This window comes from Poecilia latipinna, unplaced genomic scaffold (genome assembly GCF_001443285.1).
Source record: "Poecilia latipinna isolate Pla-1442-1.1 unplaced genomic scaffold, P_latipinna-1.0 Scaffold3656, whole genome shotgun sequence".
Classification (NCBI taxonomy): Eukaryota; Metazoa; Chordata; class Actinopteri; order Cyprinodontiformes; family Poeciliidae; genus Poecilia; species Poecilia latipinna.
Window position 1 is genome coordinate 1 of NW_015116272.1, and position 10,967 is coordinate 10,967.

General features: G+C 45.8%; 1 protein-coding gene across 1 annotated transcript in view; it reads right to left on the reverse strand.

Moving 5' to 3' along the window:
• Window positions 1-2,850: 2,850 nt before the first annotated feature.
• The window catches only part of thop1 (thimet oligopeptidase 1), a 15,447-nt gene continuing 7,330 nt past the window's right edge, over window positions 2,851-10,967 (reverse strand). Inside the window, exons 2-14 of the mRNA XM_015024443.1 lie at window positions 9,279-9,485; window positions 8,446-8,594; window positions 8,254-8,361; window positions 8,023-8,125; window positions 7,711-7,868; window positions 7,499-7,634; window positions 7,175-7,317; window positions 6,406-6,629; window positions 6,131-6,332; window positions 5,870-6,056; window positions 5,299-5,427; window positions 3,185-3,321; window positions 2,851-3,107 (exon numbers count right to left, since the gene is read on the reverse strand). Of these exons, the coding sequence (XP_014879929.1) occupies window positions 2,946-3,107; window positions 3,185-3,321; window positions 5,299-5,427; window positions 5,870-6,056; window positions 6,131-6,332; window positions 6,406-6,629; window positions 7,175-7,317; window positions 7,499-7,634; window positions 7,711-7,868; window positions 8,023-8,125; window positions 8,254-8,361; window positions 8,446-8,594; window positions 9,279-9,485 (2,045 nt within the window). The 3' untranslated portion in view covers window positions 2,851-2,945. The remainder of the gene's footprint in view (window positions 3,108-3,184; window positions 3,322-5,298; window positions 5,428-5,869; window positions 6,057-6,130; window positions 6,333-6,405; window positions 6,630-7,174; window positions 7,318-7,498; window positions 7,635-7,710; window positions 7,869-8,022; window positions 8,126-8,253; window positions 8,362-8,445; window positions 8,595-9,278; window positions 9,486-10,967) is intronic.

The window sequence follows — 10,967 nt, forward strand, 5'->3', positions numbered from 1 at the left end:
AAACATAATCATTCTTGTATTTACGTTTCTTAGTTTGTCAACCATAGTTTCAGGTCAAAAACATAACAATGACCGAAACTTTAATAACTGCTTCAGGTGGTTACTTATTGTTTTATCTATAAACACTGATTAACGGTCTCTGTCGGTTCTGCCTGAATTTCTGCAGCTGGTTCCGGAAGTTCTACCTGAAACTGATCCAAGATCTGTCCGAACCTTCCAGAAAACCGTGGGACTAAACCCGTTTCTGGGTCCACCTTCAGGTTTTCACATAAAGTATCCGAACCCTCCGACCCTCCGGACCTCTGGTTCCGGTTCTAGTTCACAGTCGGGTCGATACTGCGCTCCATGCCGGTTCTGTATGGGGTTCCTCGGATGGTTCCGGGTCCGGTTCCGATCTCTGGACCTCCTGAAGACGTTTTTCAACTGAATCCAAGCAGAATGGAAGCTAACTAAGCTAACGCCACTAGCGCCATTTCTACTTCCGTCTGTAGTGTCACACAGTGAAACTCCGACAGAAACAAAGGGGCGGAACTGAAATGTTCCTTCGGTAGTTCTACAGTTGGATCAAATTTAATAAATGATTCGTAAAGAAATTAGTTTATTTTCACATTTATAATTGACAATAAAATACGAGGAAAGTTAATTTGACAGATCAAGAAGAAATATCAAGTAAATATTTACCAAATAATGAGATATTTTTATTTGATTATAAAAAGCTGAACTAAGTAAATAATAGTGGTTTACCTTCTCATTTGACATTTTCTGACTTCTATTACCAATGAAGTATGATTGTTGTCTAAAAAAATAAAACCTTTGCTCCCATCATAACTATTTGGTTATAAAATATTGTCTCAACTGACAAACATTAGCAGACAGTAAGCAGCCAATCATTTCCTTCCATTATTCTTCAAGTTTTCAGTGGATCTAAAAGTAGGAACTGTTAAAATAATTAACCTGCATCTGAGTTTCTACTTTACAACTTCAGGATTAGTTTACAATCAATCCATCAAATTTTATTTGTACAGCACATTTCAGCCATCATCATTATCCGTCATCCCTCCATCTTTCCTTCCCTCCTTCCATCCTGGGGAAGATTTGCACTGCAGCATCCTGAACCCGCAGCAGAAGCTGAATGTTCTTGAACGGCCTAGTCAAAACCTCTGCAAATTTCAATCATAAAAACAAAAGGGTGAAACGTGGGAGTGAATACTTCTGTGTAACTGATCTGTGAATCCAAAATGTTCCAATATCAGAAACAATACACTTTGTGTTTCCATGACAACGATTTCAGAAATAAGCATCTGTATCATTCTTGGTTTAAACCTGAAATGAAACTGTAACCTGGTTTCCCTCAAAGCCAGTATTTCCAGTTCTAATGCCGGACCGGAACCAGATCCACTGCCGGATTGGAACTGGTTTCAGTGTGAAACCAGTTCTATGCCGGATTAGAACCAGATTGGAGTCGGATTGGAGCTGGATTGGATCTGGATTCGATCTGGATTGGAGTCAGATTGGATCTGGATTGGAGTCAGATTGGATCTGGATTGGAGTCGGATTGGATCTGGATTGGATCTGGATTGGAGCCGGATTGGATCTGGATTGGAGTCGGATTGGAGCTGGATTGGATCTGGATTGGAGTCGGATTGGTTCTGGATTGGATCTGGATTGGATCTGGATTGGAGTCGGATTGGATCTGGATTGGAGTCGGATTGGATCTGGATTGGAGTCGGATTGGATCTGGATTGGAACAGGTTCCTGGTCATTTTGCTTCTTCAGCTCTAGTTGCATCATTATCTCCACAGAACATTTTAAACATGAATATTTAAACTTTAATGTTTAATTTTCCAGGATTAAAGTTAGATTATGATGAAATGCAGCTTCTATATTAGTTTCAGGGTTTCCCCCAGTGTATTATAAGCCTGGCGGCCCGCCATGCTTTACTAGCCCCGCCGCCAGGCTAAGTGTTGCTTTTTTATGTTTCTAGGAAAATTAAAAGAAAACAAAACAAACAAACAAAAAAATTGGGTTTTTTTGTGCTTTTTTTTTTTAAAGCCGGGCTGCAAAGAAGCATCTCTGTTGCTCTTAGCATTTCACTAGCAGAGCAGATTTATTCCTAAATGATAGGTTTATAATAGATAGGTTTATAGTTTATGCATTTAAACCCGACAGCGCGGACCAATCACAGCTGGCGCCTCTGCGCTTTGCCTCGCTCGCTGCCGCTGCTTTACCTCAGCAGGATCGCGCGCCTCCTTTCACTCAAACTGGACTCAGGCTGACCTGCAGGGGCGCAACTACATATTATTCAGGTGGATGCGAAAACATAAATCGTAAACTTGCCAGCTCCTTAAAATCTTGTATTTAAATTTTAAACAATTTAAAATAATTTATGTATGCCTAAACAATTAAATAAAATTTAACAGCATTGATAATCTCAATAAACAAGTGTTACATTTATGTATCTGTGGTCTGTTTTAAAATATTTGTGTTTATGGGGCCCCTGAAGCCCTGGGGGGCCCGATGGAGCCGCCGACTTAATTTGGATTAAACAGAAGTGCAAATTTGTTGCTTTTAGACTAGATTCAGGTTTAAATAGCATTTCACTGGAGATGTTTTCCTGTAACACAGTAATACTTTTACAATTCCTGTCAACGTAACATCTTTTAATACAAAAACACAGTAGACCGCCGGTAGACCGCCGGTAGAGTTCTATGTTTCTGTTCATCAAACCTTGGACTCTTTAGAGGATTAAACAACACTTGAGTTTGAAAGTTTAAAATGATTTCCATTAAGCTCCGCCCACTGTTTTCTAAACTCCTCTGATTTTTCAGCAAAAACGTGTTCAGACTCGGATCAACTCAAGTCTTTATTTTCTGCAACATTTTACAGGATTTTCTAGAAAATTCAGTCCACAGTTCAGACTGGGGCGTGCCGGCTGCTGTGATTGGTCAGCAGGGGCAGGGCGTGCCGGCGTCCGGCTCCACCGTCAGCCCTTTGCTCTGGAGGAAGGCTTCCTGTTTGGGTTCCCGGCCCAGGAACTTCCTCAGCATGTCTGCCGCATCCTCGGAGCCGCCGGGCTGCAGGATGAACTTCCTGTAGTCCAGACCCACCTGGAAGGACCAATCAGGAGAGAGAGCTCAGCAGCCTGGCCACCTGACTGGACAGGTGAGGTGGAGGCGGGGCTCACCTGGGGGTTCATGATGCCCTCCTGCTTGAAGCGAGCGTAGAACATGTCCATGGAGAAAACCTCGCTCCACAGGTAGCCGTAGTACTGGGCGTCGTAGCCCCCCGCCAGGTGGCCGAAGGTGGCCGGCATGTTGGTTTCTGCAGGGGGAGGGTGGGCCAAATGTCAGTTTTCTTGCTCTGACATTACTTATGGTGTCCTCCAGGGGTCAGTGTTGGGACCTGAGTCGTTTGTGAGGTTTCTGAAGCATCACAGTTCGGTTTGCAGCTGATATTAATATTTTTACAGCTGCTACTGCATGAAACCAGAACAGAAATGAACAAACTGACCTTAATCTGGAGAAAACTTTTCAGAAATCATAAAGGAAATCCAGGCAGTAACGATCGATAAGTGGAAAGAGTGAATGCAGCAACATTTTGGTGTGATTTATTAGAAAATCTGCTGAAAACAGGAAGTGTGTTCAGAATGTCCTAGAACAGCCATCAGCAAAGGAAAAACATTTTCTGAACTATAAATCATCACATATGGTCTGTAAAACCACAAGACTGGTGACAAAGGGAAGTGATCGGTAAATGATACATAAAGCTGCATAATTTCAGACATTTCTGGACTTGATGTGATCTCTGCAATATTTGCATATATTTAATATGTTGTCTCCATGTTCACTTATAAATCAACAATCCTTAAATATTTTAATTTAGTCACTCATTTATGTTTTTAATATCGTCTTCAACAATTTACTTTTTCAACTGTCAGGGAAAAATGTCATTTTGAGAATAAAGTTGTAATAATGCAAGAATAAAGACATAAAAGAAATAAAGTAATAACTTTATGACTTTATTCTGTTAATATTGAATTTTTATTTTACTGGAATGACTTACTTTTCTAAAAGTACATCCAACAGTTTGGCCCTGATCCTCCACTTTACGCTTTATTTTTTAAAAACATAAACTTGGTGTTGTTAATATTGAGAGATGATCTGTTTATGTCAATAGTTGCCAATAACTGTGTTAAATTCTCCGCCCAACAGTAAATATCATCACCTGTACAATTTTTTATTTTAATTACAGCAGTTACGAATATAAAGTAAAACCAGCGTTGGACCAATCACAGCCATTACAAAATATCATTTATCACATGTTCCACATGTGATAAATGATTTTGTTCATGGTTTATACAACAAGTGAACAAATATGATCAGATTTTTTTCCATGTAAATATTGGATGATTGAACTGAATATGTAAAAACAATGTCATTAATTTTACATGCAAAAATCACATCTGAAAATCATGAACCACATAAAAATGCACATGTGGTTCACACAAATTCTCACATGTGAATGATGTCAAACATGTCAAAGTGTTTACGTGTTATTTTGGAATTCTTCGTGGTAAAAACATGTGATTCCCAAGTTTTCACTAGAAGAGTCTTCATTTGGTGCTTGGTTTAAAAAAATGGGAAAAATGTTGAGAGCTTTCTCTTTTTTATGGATAAAAGGGATTTGAAGAGTTGGCTTTTATTTTATGTCAAACAAAAGGTAAGAAAATGTTTATCCAGCAATATAAATCTTCAAAGTACTGCGTGATTTACCGGTGAACCTTTCCTTACTACTAAAGTCATGCTAAGCTAGCTAAACATTGACTGAATGTTGGCCGATTTCACAGTTTGAAGCCGTTATCCTGAGTCCTACCAATAACTGTTTCTACTTAGCATCAAATTAGTGCAGATCTGATGCTTCACTGCATAAAGTTTCCCTCAGCAGCTGCTTCCAGTCAGAATTAAAGTTATAATCAAACGGCCGTTTCTCCCTCTGTGTTCGGAGCGTCACAGTGAGCTCATCATTATGATGACATCACCGTTTATCATATTAACCTTTTAGTCTTCCAGTTGAAAAACATGAACTGACCTGTATTGTTTTTAACACACTGATTTTTCTTCACTGCCCAGAGAATCATAGTTTTAATCATAGTTCAAATGTTTCCTTCAGCCACCAAACGGCGTCACGTTGCTTTAGTTAGCAGGTCGGAGGAAACCATGTCATTCTGGTCAATTACACACCACTGTAAAAGCAGGACTTGGCTGTGTGTGTGTGTGTGTGTGTGTGTGTGTGTGAGACCTTGTGACGCAGGGATCCCCAGGATCTCCCGGCAGAGCCGGCCATACTCCTCTGCTGGGTCCAGTCCGGTTCTGGTGTGCAGAGCCTGGTCCACCTTGGCCAGAACAATCTGCCGCAGGTTAAACAGCCCTGCAGTCCAAAAGTAACTTGGTTACGTTACTGATTTTAGAAGGACCCGTCAGCTCTCTGCTGCCACCACCTGGCAGAACTTCCTCAGCAGCCTGAGACTCAGAGATGTCAACTCAGCATTTCTGGAGCCGGTGACGTTTGATAGGCTGCACAGTTTTATTATGATTCCTGTCAAACAGCTGCTTCGTTCACCGTTAGTGCGTCCCAATTCAAAATGCGCTGCTCCAACTCGGCATCCGGGCTGCGACTTTTGTTGGCATTTCGAGTAACCATGGCGACGTAATCAGTGAAAAATGTTTATGCGCTAATGAAAATCAAAGTTTAACTGAAAACCTGTCACCCTGCTAGAGAGACGCTGGATTTCTGACAGCTGAAATCCAGGTTCTGACCAGAGGTTCTGTGGACCGGCCCGTTTGGACCAGAATCACGGTGTTTGACGTACCGGTGTTGGCCAGCCGGGACTTGATGAGTTTGTCCAGGAGTTCTGCCGGGATGGGTTTTCCCGTCTTGTAGTGGCGGGACATCCTCTGCAGAGGCTCCGCCTCCCAGACCCAGTTCTCCAGCATCTGGGACGGCGCTTCCACGAAGTCGCGCTCCACGTGCGTCCCGCTGAACATGGCGTAGTCCGCCTGCAGACACAGCAGCAGCGGGTCAGGAGGCGGAGCCCTGTGACCTTCTGTGACCTCACCGTTCAGCGGCGGACCTGGGCGCAGAGCTGGTGCATGACGTGTCCGAACTCGTGGAAGTAGGTCTCCACCTCGTCGTGCTGCAGCAGCGACGGCGCCGCCGCGGTGGGCTTGCTGAAGTTGGCCACCATGGCCGCCACCGACATCTGGCGCGAGCCGTCGGGCCGCAGGCAGCCGGGCTGCAGGCCGAAGCAGGCGGCGTGGCCGTACTTCCCCTCCCTGCAGGGACACACAGGTTCTGGTTCTGACCCGGCACCAAGCACCTCGACCCGGTTCCTGCTGCGGTTCTGACCTGGGGTACAGGTCCAGGTAGAACTGGCCCACCACATGGCCGGCGGCGCGGTCCCTGACGCAGTAGAGCGTGACGTCGGGGTGCCAGGCGGACGGCGCCGCCTCCAGCTGGAAGCTCAGGCCCAGCAGCTCCTGGTACAGCTCCAGCAGCCCGCGGGTCACCACCTCCATGGGGAAGAACTCCTTCAGCAGGTTCTGGTCCACCGCGTACCGGGTCTCCTCCACCTGGTGAGGTTAGGTCGTTTTATGTATACAACACATTTTCAGCAACAAGAAATCAGAAAGTAGAATCAGTCTGTGATTCATCAACTGTTTCTCTGGAATCTTGTTCTGATGATGTTGATCTCAGGTTATGACATTCAAATCATGTAAAGGAATAAGAACACCAGGAGATCTTTTACGTCCAATAGTTTGATTCAAAATCTGGATTGAGTGAATATATAACTAGATGCTGCTGTTCTGGGTACAAATAAAACTAATAGGAGGTTCTCTGGATGATAATCTAAAAGGTGTAAAGCTGAACTAACTCCACAATTTCTAAAAGTAATAAACTAAACAGATGAACAGGGCAAGAAATGGTGAAGAAGGACAAGAGGGCTGAGACCAGCTGACCAGATTTATAACCTGTAGATTCAGAGGATGTGCAAAGAAAGGCTCCAAACGAAGCGACATAGAAACAGAGCAAGAGGAGGATGGGAGCCAGAGAGAAAACCTGGGGACACAGCAGATCAGCAGCGCCACCATGAGGCCGGACAGGGCGCGCCTTCTACCTGGGTCATGAAGTAGCGTGTATCCCAAGCGTGCAGCTGTCCATCGAAGACAAAACCTCGCTTCTCACACTCCTTCTGCTTCAGCTGCAGCAGGACGGAGCGTTCCTCCTCACCCAGAGGCTTCAGCTTCCTGGACAGGTCCTCTGAGACGGAGACAGATGGAGACAGACAGAGACAGACAGACAGACGGAGACAGACAGACAGACAGAGACCCTTACATGGTGTGGAAAATACTGGGAAATATATTAAAGATGTCTGACAGTTAAATATCGCCATCAGACGCAGCCCTCTGATTGGCCGGTGTTGTGGCTCTGCTGGACCCACCCAGGAAGCTGGCCACCTTCTTGGCAGACTTGGCCATGTTCATCTCCAGGACGAAGTCAGCGTGGGTGCTGAAGCCCAGCAGGGAACTCTTCTGAGCTCGCAGCTTCACCAGCTCCTTCAGGATCACAGAGTTCTCCTGGAAACACACAGCTGGGGAGGTCAGAGGTCAAGCCACGGTGGAGAAGGCCGGCCCAGCCCCGGGGAGAACAGACCTCCTTGCAGCGGGAGTTGAAGGCCTCCTCCAGCTTCCTGCGGGTTTCTGGAACGAAGCATTTCTTCATGGTGGGGAAGTAGTGAGGATACTTGAGCGTGATCTTCAGCTGGTCGCCGTCCTGATCCAGAGAGCTCAGGAAGTCCTCAGGGAGCCCACCTGGTGGTCCCACACAACCACACCAGTTCAGACTGGGAGCATCATGGAAAACTGTCCAGAACCTCCAGATTCAGTCAGTCCAGTGATAAATGTTGTGACTTAGAGGCTCTGGACCATGTGGAGGTTCTGGTTCTGGTTCTGGAGCAGGACTCACCCAGCTGCTCCCGGGTGAAGCTCAGGCAGGTGGTGTCCTCGTTCAGGTTCTTGTTGAAGTCGATGCTCAAGTTGCTCAGCTTCTTCTTGATGCTCTTGATCTCCTGAAGGAGAAGGAGAACGACGGAGGAGGTGTTAGAGCAGCATGTTCTCCAGAACCTCAGTCCAGAACCTGGTTCAGCAGGAGTGAAAACAGTCATGCTACAGTGGAGACAGGAGGAAGCAGCGCCACCTGTTGGGTCTCGGTGGGCAGGTGCAGGCCGTTCCTCCGGCCCAGCTTGATCAGTCGCTCCATGTAGCGCCGAGCCTCCGGAGCGATGCTGGTGCCCTCCGTCTTCTTCTGCAGAGATGGACAAAAATCACTCACCATGCCACTCTGAGGGTCAGAGGTCAACCGAGGCTCCTGGCAGTGACATCAGCTCACCTGCAGGGCGACGATCCTCAGGTAGACGTCCTCCCTCATGCTCATCTCCACGTCGAACTCGGACAGACGCTTATCGGCCTCAGTGCTGGCTGCCCGGACGTCCTTACAGGGAGAAACGTGCTGGGGGAAGTCCAGCATGTTCCTCTGGACTGAGGCACGGGGCGGAGTCACAGCAGAGGGGGCGGAGTCACAGCAGAGGGGGCGGAGTCACAGCAGAGGGGGCGGAGTCACAGCAGAGGGGGCGGAGTCACAGCAGGGGAGAAAACAGACCTTTAACCTTCAATCAGACCAGCTTTACTTGATGAATGTTTCCTGGAGCTCAGGAGTCGTTTGGTTCTCCAGAGACCAGCAGGATCGTCTCCATCTGCAGAACTTGTGGCCTCCTGCAGAGGGAGGAGTTGCCTCAGGTGTTCTGAAATAATACTGGACCAGTCTGGATCGGGTTCTGACATGACCCGGTCTGGACCCACTTCTAAGCTGGACTGGTTTGGAGAAAAAGATTATTTTCACTTTTAATTTGTTATAAGACTGTTAAATTAAAAGACTTTTATTTTGGAACAAATGAAAGCAGGCTGGTGGAACGGACCAATCAGGAGCTGGAGATGTTTTCATGGAGAACAAAGCTGCTGCTGGTTCAGCTGCTTTGTCTCCAAACTGCTGATGGGATTTGAACCATCGCTCTGATTCAGGCTCTGCTGACTCAGCTCCACCACAGACAAAGCAGGAGATCCCCAGCTGACCCCTGACCCCAGCAGAGGGCTCCATCCCTCCCAGACACCTTGTGAGCAGAGGAAGCTGGTTGTGGTGTGACCTCTGACCCCCAGCAGACTCACCGGTGTACTCCACCTCCACGTCAGCCAGCGCCTTCAGCGTGTTCTCCATGGTAACGGCGTCCAGCTCCAGCCGGCCCACGCTGTCGTAAACCTCCTTGGTGTTCCGGATCAGGTTGTCGGAGCGCTGCCGGATCTGCTCCGGGCTCAGGTCCCAGCGCAGACGGTTCTCCGCGCAGACTGCCGCCGGGCTGCCGAACGCCACTTCACCTGGACACACGGACAGGTGAGCACGGCTGTGAGAAAGTATTCACACCCTACTGGTGCGTTCACACCAAACACGTTTTGACCGTCGGACACGTTGGATCCGCTCGACACGTCAAACGCTCAAAACGGTTTGAATCGCGCCACACTAGATGCTCCAAACATGCTGCACAGGCCTCAAAGCGCCTCCACCGAGACTTTGAATGTAAACCAGACACGCCTCACGCTCAAACCGCGTTTCGCTGTGAACGCATCATAAAGCTTCCAGGACGAACCTGAAGAACATCTTCAGGGACTGAAGAACGCTACAGAAAACCTGGACTATCCTCTTCCTCACTCTGTCAGACAGCAACAGTGTCTTCAGTCAGAGGCTTCATCAGGTCTGCTGCAACACTGTCTGCTAAAGGAGGATCTTCCCTGAGTAAAAAATCAATCCAGTTCATCCATGACTCATCCACACTGACCAGGGAGGCACGGTGATGGCAGTGTGATGGTGAGGGGCGGTTACTGGCACTAGANATTTAAATATTAAGATGTTTCGTTCATTGCTGAGAATTTGTCTAAATCTGGTTCCACTAAAAAAGTGCAAAAACAAAATTTATATAACATAAGTAGGGTAAATCTTCTGGGAGATTTTAGCACAAATATACTACTTTTCTGTACTTTTATTCTTAATTTTGTGAATTATGACTTATGAAGCAATATGTAGTAATTTCCTGTTAATTATATTTTTATCAACACCATCAGGTTTGAATAAAACAACAATGAAAATCAGGCAGCTTCATGGTCAGCCACATTCTTGAGGACCCTTCTCCAATCCTCCAAAGGGTCATAAACACCTTCTGTACGTTTAATGTCCCGATTATAATTTTTAAAAGTAAACTCATTTTATTATTGCAGGAATCATGTGTCAACAACATTTAGTTCAGACTTATTTTAAATTACTGCATAAATATATGAATAATAATGGAGGTCAGAGGTCAAGCAACATGGCTGCAGTAAACAATGTCTTCTTCATTTCAGACCAAAACATCAGTTTTTTTGTTTGAGTACTAAAACCTCCAGATCATTTTAGTGTGGTTTGAATATTTCTTATGATCATAATTGTTGTTACAGATATTAGATATTAATACTGCTGTTATGGCCTACTTACAATATTATTTATGTATATTCCCATATATAATCTTTGTTAGGTTGCTTAGCAGCGCTTTATGATTGTTGAGCAGAAAACGTTTCCTTCATGTGAGATGATGCGATTTTTTTCAGTTATTCTGGATCAGATGTGAACAGGAAACAGAGTGCAGGCCGAACCAGTTTCTGCAGCCGGACGAGCGGCTCCGCGTGTTGCCATGGAAACATTAAACACCATCTTCATCGTGGTAACAGAAATATGTTCTTTAATATTGTTGATTTAAAGCAGCACTCTGTCAACAGATTCAATACGTTTAGCAGTATTTTAATCAGGCATCAACACAGCCACCTATCCGA